Raw genomic sequence first — 11,748 nt, 5'->3', positions numbered from 1 at the left:
CAATTTAAAAATCTAAAAATAAGAAAAGGATCTCTTTAGTTATTGACAGGAAAACTGTATATGCTAAATTTTGTATGCAAAAGGGAAGTTGGACAAGAATTTATATTTGTATTTCTTTTTTCTAATCTTGGAGTGGGACCAAGATTTTCCACTTTATTAATCTTTTTAGAATTTTGAAACTTATGAATGCATTATTAATAATTTACCCCTACACGAGTTTAATATTAACTCAGTAGACTCAATTATTCTCATAAAGAAGTGGTAAGTTGTGGGCTAGGGTTGTGGCTCAGTGGTGGAGTGCCTACCTTGAATATGTGAGGCACTGGGTTTGAATCTCAGCATCGCATATAAATAAAAAATCAACAACTAAAATAAATAAATAAAATTAAAGGAAAAAAAAAGAAGTGGTAAGTTATGTCATATGCAACTGAGAGTTCCATGAGGCAAGGACTAAAGAATGTCCTTTGGGCTTGACTATAATTAGAGAAGATAATTGATGACTTTTCTAGGACAGAATCAGGGCCTAGTGGGGAGAGAAGCAAATTAGCTCATAGTGTTTTGAAAAGTAAATGGGAATCAGGGAGTTTTTACCAGGGAGTGTAGAACTGTTTGCCACTTGTATATCCAGGCTAGATGAAATATTTATTAAGTATTTAAAGGATACCTGTTTATTAATTTCTTCTGGCATTTTACATTTTATTCTTGGGTCAGACAGGATCATCAGACAGATATCGTCTTGGTCCCCTGGAAAAAAATGTGTTTAATGTTTTCTGGTTTTGAATGCCCTCTACTTATACAGAGAGACACATCTGGGCCTTGTACTGCACATATTTCAGAGTTAGGGAAGAGTGTCAAATTTCTCATCTAAAGGAAGACTGTCAAAGAAATATTGTCAGACCTTAGTGATAGAAATTGCCCATTTCCCATGGGCATGATTTATTAATGTTTAATGGAAATTAAGTAAGATAAATTGGCTTTTGTTATGCTGTCAGAAATAAATTTACAGTTTAATTTTTTTAGTGTTTTAGTTGTAGTTGGACACAATACCTTTATTTTATTTATTTACTATTATTATTTTTTAAAATATATTTTATTTTATTTTTTAGGTGTAGATGGACACAACACAATGCCTTTATTTTTTTATGTGGTAGTGAGGATTGAACCCAGGGCCTCGCACATGCTAGAGAAGGGTTTTACTGCTGAGCCGCAACCCCAACCCTACAGTTTAATCTTAACTCAGAAGACCCATATGATAATTTATCCCTACAGTTTACATGTCTAAATACCAAATACTATTTACCCTGGGGCTTCCCAAATACTCCTAAATATACTTTCCCTGATGTTGTGTTATGAAAAAAAAATGCAATGTCTAAGTTTCTAGCTTAACACACAGATCTTGATAAGTCACTTAAAATTCAGTGCAAAAAAAAACTCCACAAGCTGAGCAGGTTGGTGCACACCTGTAATCCCAGCTGCTTGGGATTACAATTGAGGCAGAAGGATTGGGAGTTCAAAGCCAGCCTCAGCAACTTAGCTAAACTCTGTCTCTAAATAAAATATAAAAAGGGGCTGAGGAATGTGGCTCAGTGGTTAAGTGCCTTGGGATCAATGGCCGGTACAAAAAACAACCAACCAAACAAAAAAGCCAAATCACAAAAACAAGTATAGAACAGAAGTAACAACAATATTTTTCAGGACTAGAAATGAGAAGGGACTTCTGAAAGATTGGTAACGTTATTTTTTTGTTTTTAAATCTGACTGCAATACAGAAGAGACTGGGGGTGAACCTCAGTGGTAAAGGGCTGGCCTAACAGGCTTGAGGCCCTGGGTTTCATTCCCAGCACCAGGGGTTGAGGCGGTGGTGGGGAGGCCGGAATATGTAAGTGTGTTAACTCTGTGAAGTTTACTGAGTTGAACAATTATATGTGGAACTTTATGTATACTTTATGAAAAGTTAAAAAAAAAAAAAAGTGGAGAATGTAAACAAATCACTCTGTTCTGGATCCACCTTTGGACCTTTCATTTGCGACCTAAGGAATAAGTGCTCAATCTGGCACTGACTCAGTTGGGTTCCATCCTTGTATCCGCTGCCTTCCATTTACCGGTCAAAGAATCTGTAAAAAGCTCGTGTCCCTCCACTCTTCGATCTCCACACTTTTACTATCTGCAGGGCCCTTCTATATCATTTCACTTGATGGAAACCAATCATCTCTGGAGTTCCAACTCCCAGATCGCTTCTTACAGCTCTACTCTGAGATCCCTGCTGAAAACCTTTCTCATATAGCCCCGCCTTTGTCTCCTCCGCCCAGAGCCGCAGAGAACGGTGCTCCGTACAGCTGCTCCGTGAATTGAATAAACCACCGGGTTCTGGTTACGCCTCTCCCAAAGCGCTGTCATCACCAGATGAGACAAACGCTCCAAAAGGACCCGAGAGCGGAGACGAGGTTCGCAGGAAGCGATGTGGAGACTAGCCACCGGAAGTCAGTGGAGACATCAGGCCCGTCACTCTAGAATCCCGGAGGACTGGGATCTCAGTGGTTGGACGAGATGGGTCACTCCCGGGACCAATAAAGTGGGGGCACAATGCCATAGGCTTGAGTACTGAGAAGGAAAAAGGGGCCAAAAGGAGAGGGATTTCGGGAGCTAGTTGTCAAGGTAACAGATCTAGCCTTCGCAGCCCCTCCTGGGGGACTGGCTATTCCCAGAGTTTGCAGGACTAGCTGCGATTGGCCCGAGGAGGTCCAGCCGATTGACGGGAGCGCGCGCGCACACGTGCAGGGGCGTTGTCCTCCATTCACACGGCGCCCGAGGATCCAGCGCGCATGCGTTGGAGGATGGCGCGGGGAGGCGAGCGCACCCCTGCGAAGTGCAGAGCCCCCTTTGGGCGGCTCCCGCCGGCGAGCTGGACAGCGGCGGGCACGCGCGGGCGCGCGGGCGCGCGGGCGCGCAAGGATGGAGGCGTGGTTTCCTTAGCTGATAAACTCGATTGGGAGCAGCAAATTGAAGGGGTGGGAACCTCCTCGGAGGCTGCTTAGCGATTGGTCAGAGACTGGAGGGAGCGTGGTCTTGGGGGGCGGGGTCGGGGGGGCCCTGGCTGGGCAGCGGGCGACGCTGGTGTGGTGGTGGCGGCCCTTGAACAAGTGAGCGAGCGAGTCGTGGAGACCTCCTCCGCTGGGGACGGGAGGTCGGCGAGCCCCGGGACCTCCATAAGTCTAAGTCCTGAGGAGGCGTGAGGGTGAGGCGCCATTGGGTGAGTATGGCCCCGAGGAAACCCGAGTGCCCCGCCCCTCCCTTTCTTCCTGGACCGTACCGCACCCTCCCCCAACTCGGACCCCGAGCTGGGCTCTGGGCTTCGGGGTTCCAACTCCCGCTGCAGGATGCCTGCTACTTGCCAGCCTCTCTCTTTTGCCCCCTTTGCCGCCGTGCTCGGTTTGGGGAACTTAGAGATTCTCCGGTTCTGCTTCCCAGCTCACAGAGGGGAAACTGAGGCCGACGGGGGGCGGACCTCTCCTCACCAAGCGTCTCCATATAGGCATCATGGCCGAGCCCCTAAAGGAGGAAGACGGCGAGGACGGCTCTGGGGAGCCCCCCGGGCCAGTGAAGGCAGAACCCGTCCATACCTCTGCCTCTGTTGCGGCCAAGAACCTAGCTCTGCTCAAAGCCCGCTCCTTTGATGTGACCTTTGACGTGGGGGATGAGTACGAGATCATCGAGACCATAGGCAATGGAGCCTACGGGGTGGTGTCCTCTGCTCGCCGCCGCCTCACGGGTGAGCTTCCTGAGCCTCTCACAGATGTGGAAACTGGTTCCCAGAAGTGGTGAGAAACCTGCCCGATCTCAGCCATCCAGGAAGGAAAGCTGGGCTGTGAATTTTTGTTCAATTCAGCACTTACTGACTAGGTGCCAGGATCCCAGTTAGGCACCATTTTCAGGAACTCTGGTTTTGCTATACTTTCAGCCCATTTCTACTGAGAAAAATGATAGTCCGGTTAGGTCAAGATGGAGAGCTTGTTCCTTGGTGTCTAAAAGAGAGCTGTGTTCCAGAGCAAGAGATTGCATGGTGGGAATGGTGAGCTCTGAGATGGAGAGAAAGTGTAGGGAGGGATAATGAGCCCAGGCATTAGAGCCAGCACTCCCACCAACTAACTGTACAATCTACAAGTTACTGGGCCAAATTTTCTCATCTGTAACTTTGAGCTATTAGTTCATGCCTGGTAAGATAGTTGTGAAGGTAAAATTTGATATTGTAAAGTACTTAGCAAGTTCTTTGCATATGGCAGGTACTCAGTATATGGTAGCTGTTGTTATTTGCATCCTAGAAGGGTGGTGTTGAGAGGGGTCTGCAGTTCCTCCAAGGTACCCTCTGGTATCTGTCTTTTCCCTGCTCTCCAGGCCAGCAGGTGGCCATCAAGAAGATCCCGAATGCTTTTGATGTGGTAACCAATGCCAAACGGACCCTCAGGGAGCTGAAGATCCTCAAACACTTCAAACATGACAATATCATTGCTATCAAGGACATCCTGAGGCCCACTGTACCCTATGGAGAATTCAAATCTGTGTAAGGAGTGGGATAGGAGAGGGAGGCATAATCGGGACTGTTTCAGAAGGCAGGGACCTTATTGCTAAAATTCTGGAAGGACAGGATAGAAAATTCCCATGGTTCCAGGACCAGTGCTCCTTTAGGGCATTTTGAGGGACTGCTGTTATTCTTCAAGAAGAGTACAAATGTTACAGTTTTATAGACTATATAGGAAGGCAGACATAAGATGTTCATACTACTATTTCATCTTCCTACCTCTGTAGCAGATTGATCACAGAATACTGTCTTACAGAAAATGGACAAATCTTCACAATTTTCAACATAATACTTCAAGCAGCCACTACCAAACAATGGAGTCATCTCCAAAATTAAACCTACTCGCCAGCCCTGATATAGTTGAACCCCATTTTTTATGGGGAAACTGGAAAGTCTGGGGAGAAAAGTGATTTAACCAAGTTCATGGAAAAGTTGTAGAGTAATCCAAAACCTGGTGTGCTGCTGCTTCTTTACCATGCTGTCAGCTCTTTGGGGTCCCAGGGTAACATGGTTTGTGTAGAATCAGGAGGGTCTAGTGAGGATGGGGCTTGTCCCTGTGGTGTGGGTAGGCTAGGACATGCCTCTTTCACCTTTTCCTTTTCAGCTATGTGGTCCTGGACCTGATGGAGAGCGACCTGCACCAGATCATCCACTCCTCACAGCCACTTACACTGGAGCATGTGCGCTACTTCCTGTACCAGCTGCTGCGGGGCCTTAAGTACATGCACTCAGCTCAGGTCATCCACCGTGACCTCAAGCCCTCTAACCTGTTGGTGAATGAGAACTGTGAGCTCAAGATTGGTGACTTTGGTATGGCCCGTGGCCTGTGTACCTCCCCTGCTGAACACCAGTACTTCATGACTGAGTATGTGGCTACTCGCTGGTACCGGGCCCCTGAGCTCATGCTGTCCCTGCATGAGTACACACAGGCTATCGACCTCTGGTCTGTGGGCTGTATCTTTGGCGAGATGCTTGCCCGGCGCCAGCTCTTCCCAGGCAAAAACTACGTGCACCAACTTCAACTGATTATGATGGTGTTGGGTACCCCATCGCCAACTGTGATTCAAGCTGTCGGGGCTGAAAGGGTGCGGGCCTATATCCAGAGCCTGCCACCACGCCAGCCTGTGCCTTGGGAGACAGTGTACCCAGGTGCTGACCGCCAGGCTCTTTCACTGCTGGGTCGCATGCTGCGTTTCGAACCCAGTGCTCGCATCTCAGCAGCTGCTGCTCTTCGCCATCCTTTCCTGGCCAAGTACCATGACCCTGATGATGAGCCTGATTGTGCCCCACCCTTTGACTTTGCCTTTGACCGTGAAGCCCTTACCCGGGAACGAATTAAGGAGGCCATTGTGGCAGAGATTGAGGACTTCCATGCACGAAGGGAAGGCATCCGCCAACAGATCCGCTTCCAGCCTTCCTTGCAGCCTGTGGCCAGTGAGCCTGGCTGTCCAGATGTTGAGATGCCCAGTCCCTGGGCTCCCAGTGGGGACTGTGCCATGGAGTCACCCCCACCAGCCCCACCACCATGCCCTGGCCCTGCACCTGATACCATTGATCTGACCCTGCAGCCACCTCCACCAGCCAGTGAGCCTGCCCCACCGAAGAAAGAGGGCGCCATCTCAGACAATACCAAGGCAGCCCTTAAAGCTGCCCTGCTCAAGTCCTTGCGGAGCCGGCTGAAAGGTACCTTATGGGTTCAGTGACTGGCTGGGGAGTGGGGTGCTAGTGGGGGGCTCTGGCTTGAACATGGCTGCAGGCTCTTACCTCTTACCTGTTCAACTTCCCTGGAGATGGCCCTAGTGCACCCTTGGAGGCTCCTGAGCCACGGAAGCCAGTGACGGCCCAGGAGCGACAGCGAGAACGTGAGGAGAAGCGGCGGAGGCGGCAAGAGAGAGCCAAGGAGCGGGAAAAGCGGCGGCAAGAGCGGGAGCGAAAGGAGCGGGGGGCTGGGACCTCGGGGGGCCCTTCCACTGACCCCCTGGCTGGACTGGTGCTTAGTGACAATGATCGAAGCCTGCTAGAGCGCTGGACTCGCATGGCCCAGCCCCCTGCTCCAGCCCCAGCTCCAGCCCCAGCCCCAGCTCCAGCCCCAGCCCCAGCCCCAGCCCCAGCCCCAGCAATAAGGCCATCCCCAGCCCAGCCCACCAGTCCACCCCCTGGCCCCATAGCCCAGCCCACGGGTCCTCCTCCACAACCTGTAGGCTCCACCACAGGTCCTGCACCCCAGCCTCCCTGCCCACCTCCTTGTCCTGCTTCCCATCCTGCTGGCCCTCCGGGACCCATACCTATTCCTGCTGCACTCCAGACTGCCACCTCCAGTAGCCTTCTGGCCCCCCAGTCACTTGTGCCACCCCCTGGGTTGCCTGGCTCTAGTGCTCCAGGAGTTCTGCCTTACTTCTCATCTGGCCCACCACCTCTAGACCCTGGGGGGGGACCTCAGCCTTCTACATCAGAATCACCCGATGTCAACTTGGTGACCCAGCAGCTGTCTAAGTCCCAGGTGAGGGGAAAGACCCAAGCCTTGGGGACACCTGGATCTGGGCCCAGGGAAAATGGGTTCAGGAAGTTGTCCTTGCTCCATGAAAACTGAGCAACAAGGGGTTTTTATGTCTCTGAACTTGTCCTCTTGCTAGAAGAAGGAACAATACCAATGAAGAGGTTGTTGGGAGACAAAATACTTTCTGGAAAGTGCCTGGTCTTGAGATGGGCCTTAGCTGGCACTTGGTGATTACTGAGACTGGGATACCCAAACAGGGTGGTCAGCAGCCTCAGGACCAGGGTGCCCTGCACACCTCAGTCTGCCCTTGCTAGTTTGTAACCTGCCATTATCCCCCACAGGTGGAGGACCCCCTGCCCCCTGTGTTCTCAGGCACTCCAAAGGGCAGTGGGGCTGGCTATGGTGTTGGCTTTGACCTGGAGGAATTCTTAAACCAATCTTTCGACATGGGCGTGGCTGACGGGCCACAGGATGGGTAAGATGGCTGGATCCAGCTCTTGGAATGGGGTGGTGGGGAGGGGCTCCTGGTGTGGAAGAATTCACTTATGGGATGGGGATGGGTGCAAAGCTGGCTGAGGCTAGCTGTAACCTTTCTCTTTTCCATCCCTGATTCCCTTTCCCTGCAGCCAGGCAGACTCTGCCTCCCTCTCAGCTTCTCTCCTTGCTGACTGGCTTGAGGGCCATGGCATGAACCCTGCTGATATCGAGTCCCTGCAGCGTGAAATTCAGATGGACTCCCCGATGCTTCTGGCTGACCTGCCTGACCTCCAGGAGCCCTAAGGCCCATAGCCTTTGCCTTGCCACCAGCTCCGGGACCCAGATTCAGGGCCCATGGGAGCAGGTGAGGCTCAGCTTGGATTATTTTGTAGGTTCATCTCAGACCCACCCTTCAGCCTTAAGCAGCCACCTGAGCCACCACCGAGCCATGACAGGATTGGGAGACCCCTACTCCACCCAGCAATCCTTTTCAGTATTGTATTTTTATTATTGTAATATTATTACACAGTCTTTTTGACATCAAAATGAGGCCTGTGAAATACAAGGTTCCTTTTAATGCCTGACTCCAAGTGTCATTTTTGGAGATGAGGACAGTATACCACCAATAGGGGTATAAGGAGGAGCCAGTTGGGGACCCAAGCAGTATTTTTTGTGCACAAAGCCAATTTGTTTAGGTCCATGACTGAGCCTTGCATGCCCTGCCCACTTTCAGCCCCACAGATTGTTTTCTGTGTTCTCACATGGCCAAACCTCAATCCCTGGGGGCAGTTGGGGGACTTCATTTCCATGCCTACCTTGCCCATGTCTACTTCAGGGTGACGTACAGTACCTGTGGTGAATACTGTTTTGTCATTGAGCTTTGCAGGGGCTGGGACAGGCAGGTGGTAGAAGCAGTATGGTTGTGAGGTCCATGGTGTTCACCACAGGGGAGAACATTGGTGATAGGGAGGCCAAGGATGGAAGGTACTCTGCAAATAGCCAGAGGGGGTGCCAGGGTGTGGCAGTGGTCATGCATGAATGGCCTGGCATACACCCAGGGGTGGTCAGATTACACTGCTTGGTCTAGAGTATTCCCAGACACAGGGGCCCGCAGTAGAGAAGCTGGCTAAAGTGGGATACACAAGTGCATTCCTGGGAGGTGGCTCCTGGCTCTCAGCTATTGGGACAGGGTGTAGGCAGCTCAGTCTCATGGAGGCTAGCCAGGTCCAGGCTGGGTGACTGTACCTCAGAAAAGGGCTGGGTGCTGCTGGTAGCTAGCTGCAGGTGGAAGGGAGCTCCCAGGGCCTGGCTTAGAAATGTTTGCCCTGGGGTGTGTGATAGGGATCAGCCATGGCTGAGAGTCAGAAGGCCTCTTGAGAAGCTGGTGCTCAGGGAGCAGCAGAAGCAACATAGTGGGGTCCCAGGGCATCAGAGGTCAGAGGGAGTATTCATAGTGATGGGGTTGCCAGGGAGGAATGGAGCCTGAGGGGGCCAGCCCCTCAGGTCCTGCGGATTTTCATCTCGGTGCGCTTGAGGGAGTAGTAGAAGCCCTTCCACTGGGCCCAGTTGATGCCGTTGGCATAGGAAAGGTGGGAGCCACCCAGGTAGAAGCCGTTGAGGTTGGCAAAGTGGCAGCTGCGGAACCAGAAGGCTCCTGAGGACAGGGCTGCACAGTTCTGCACAAAGAGGTCCTGGTCCCGGTCGAAGGTGGAGAACTTCTGGCCGCTGTGGTAGGACAGGGAGTCACCTGGCAGAGAGGAGGAAGGATGGGACTGCTGAGGCAGGGAGCTGAGCTCTGTGCTAGCAGGGAGAGGGTGACAACAGTGAGGGACATACGTGGCATTATGGTGGGACGGGGGCACCCTCTCTGAGCCAAATGTTGGGTAGATGGGCCTCTGTAGCACAGAGAAACAGCTGCTCCTCCACAGGGTTGCCTGGAGCAGGGCCAGGGTGGCTGAAACACACACTGGCTGGAGTTGGCTTAGAGCCTGCTGTGGCTTTTCCAAGCCCAGGAGGGCTGAAGGAGGGCCCTGGAGGGGGCCGGCCCAGCCATCTCCCCCAACAGTCCTTGCTAAAGCTTTCAGGAGGGAATACCTGCACCACCATCCTCAAAGCCTGACACATAGAGGGTGTAGCCATCCTCCTCAGCGCTGACCGCATTCGGGGAGATGGAGAAGTCGACATATTTGGCATAGGCTGTGTTATTCTCAAAGTCCTCTAAGTCTACCCGCAGCTCATACTTCTGCTTCAGGGTCAAGAGGTGCATGTTCTGCAGCCCTGTGGGGGAAGGGAGCTGGTTAGCAAGGACCTGACTGTGGAGCAGTCCCCCCTCCCACCAGGGCCATGCCTTACCCAGCCAGTACTCCCCGTCTGCACGGCCAAAGCCCAACTTGTAGTCATTCCAGCCCCGGAAGAAACTCACTGAGCCATTGAATCTCTTCTGGAAAACCTGGAGCCGAGAGGACAGGGAAGGGGAATGATTTGAAGGTCCAGTGGGTAGGGGCCTTGTCCTACCCTGCCCACCCAGGCCTGGACCCTGCAATGTGAGACTAGTTCATTAAAGGACTGAGAGTTGGAAAGGTTGTTAAAACAAGGTGCACACTGCCACCAGGCTCCTCTTTGAGGGAGGGCTGTGCACTGGCACCTACTTGGGCCCTTCACGCAGTCTCACGAGAGTCAGGAAAGGTAATCAGGGCTGGGGGTGTAGCTCAGTGGTCGAGCTCTTGCCTAGCAAGGGATGTGTGGGTTTAATCCCCAGCACTGCCTAAATAAATAAAGGGGGGTATTCTAGAATTCAAGTGCCTGGGTGTGAGTCCTGGTATTGGCTTCATGATCTGGGGCAAGTAACTTCACCTCTGGGCTTTAGTTCCTCATCTAGAAAAGCAACCACCAGGACTATTGTGATGGTCACATGTGTTAGTGTATCTTAAGCAATTGGTGACAGCTACTTACAAACTGTGCCTTGGGTATCATCATCCCCATTTTTAACAATGAAGAAACTGAGGCTCACACAACTGGGACCACCTACTCACCGTCCACTTGCCACCCTCAGTGGTCATGTCACAGAAGACAGGCACGGGCACGCTGGGGCCTGAGGGGTAGATGAGGTACACACCATCTGTCTGGTAGCCCTGGGCATAGATGTCATCGCAGTCCAGGGGCTGCTGAAGGCAAGACTTCTCCAAAGCTAGGGGGAGGAGTGTGGGAACAGTGAGGCTTACAGCATAGAGAATACCGTAGCACCCACAGCTTTTCCCAGTCCCTGGGGCTAGGGGGCTTTGTTAAATCATGAGATTTGTTTGAGGGGGGACTGCCCAAAGATCATTTCATCCACCTGCCCGACTTTGTGGAGAAGGAAACAACCTTGCAGAGCTGGGCCTCAGCGCTGAGGCCTGGCTTTCCGAACAGCCTCTTCTAGCCCAGCCTATTGGTCACGGTGCTGCATCTGTGACTGGGGGGCTGCTTACCATCTCCCCGGATCCCAGAGGCCTGGGGGGCGCAGGGAGGTGTGGAGAGCAGCAGCAGCAGCGGCGGCAGGGCCAGGAGGGCCTGGTGGCAGGAAACAGAGTCAGCTCAGCCCTGGCCCCAGCCCCAGGCACCCCCTGTTCTCTTTCCATTTGCACCATTACACATGCCACTCCTTGCCTGAAACCTTTTCCTGTCCTTTGGTCCCTCTTTGTCTTCCCAAGCAACCCTACTCTCAGGAAAGGCTGTCTACCCTTTAAGCTTAAAGAATTTCTTGCAAGAGATTCCCCTCTGCTTTCACAGTCCCCTCTCTGGCCAAGTGGCTTTGGGCCCTCTGATGCCATGAACCCCCCACCCTGGTCCCAGTACCTTCATGCTGTCAGTTCGGCTCAGAGCTGCTGGTGTCTGCGTCCCAGACTGTTAGCTGCCTCGAGTTATGTGCTGGGCCCCTGGCCAGCCACCCCAGCCCCGCCTCCCGAAGCTGCAGAACCACCCCCCTTCACACACACGACCAGCATCAGCTTACACTACCAGGGGCCAGGGGACCACCTGGGTCTCATTAGGCCTGTCGGCAGAGCACTGCAGACCAGACAGTCAACTCCCTCCTGGCTCGGGCTCAGACTGCTGCCTGGATCCCACTCCGCCAACGGCCGGCTGGACCTGTGGGCCCCTGGCACCCCCAGCTGGCCCCAGCCTGCCTCAGTCCACCCCGCTTCCTGACAGGCCCCCCTGC

At 52.5% G+C, this 11,748-nt stretch overlaps 2 protein-coding genes across 5 annotated transcripts; one reads left to right on the top strand and one right to left on the bottom strand.

Moving 5' to 3' along the window:
* Positions 1-3,095: 3,095 nt before the first annotated feature.
* Mapk7 (mitogen-activated protein kinase 7) lies at positions 3,096-8,127 on the top strand. 3 transcript variants are annotated; one of them, XM_027922306.2, is made up of 7 exons: positions 3,096-3,250; positions 3,533-3,769; positions 4,393-4,558; positions 5,181-6,259; positions 6,367-7,076; positions 7,415-7,548; positions 7,700-8,127. In XM_027922306.2, the coding sequence occupies exons 2-7, from the start codon at positions 3,538-3,540 to the stop codon at positions 7,851-7,853; spliced, it is 2,475 nt and encodes an 824-aa protein (XP_027778107.1). In that variant the 5' UTR covers positions 3,096-3,250; positions 3,533-3,537; the 3' UTR covers positions 7,854-8,127. The 3 variants fall into 3 exon arrangements, with proteins under 3 accessions (XP_027778107.1, XP_027778108.1, XP_071459198.1); XM_027922307.2 differs by having other exon boundaries at positions 3,469-3,769; XM_071603097.1 differs by lacking the exon at positions 3,096-3,250 and having other exon boundaries at positions 3,626-3,818.
* Positions 8,035-11,454, bottom strand: Mfap4 (microfibril associated protein 4). 2 transcript variants are annotated; one of them, XM_027922322.2, is made up of 6 exons: positions 11,385-11,454; positions 11,018-11,099; positions 10,583-10,737; positions 9,903-9,999; positions 9,645-9,827; positions 8,035-9,297 (listed from the first exon to the last, which is right to left on the bottom strand). In XM_027922322.2, exons 1-6 carry the CDS (start codon positions 11,388-11,390, stop codon positions 9,050-9,052), a joined length of 771 nt encoding a protein of 256 aa, XP_027778123.1. In that variant the 5' UTR covers positions 11,391-11,454; the 3' UTR covers positions 8,035-9,049. The 2 variants fall into 2 exon arrangements, with proteins under 2 accessions (XP_027778123.1, XP_071459199.1); XM_071603098.1 differs by having other exon boundaries at positions 9,645-9,999.
* Between the last annotated feature and the right edge of the window lie 294 nt (positions 11,455-11,748).

The sequence above is a fragment of the Marmota flaviventris genome, chromosome 17 (assembly GCF_047511675.1).
Source record: "Marmota flaviventris isolate mMarFla1 chromosome 17, mMarFla1.hap1, whole genome shotgun sequence".
NCBI lineage: Eukaryota > Metazoa > Chordata > Mammalia > Rodentia > Sciuridae > Marmota > Marmota flaviventris.
This window is presented reverse-complemented; position numbering and strand designations above follow the sequence as displayed.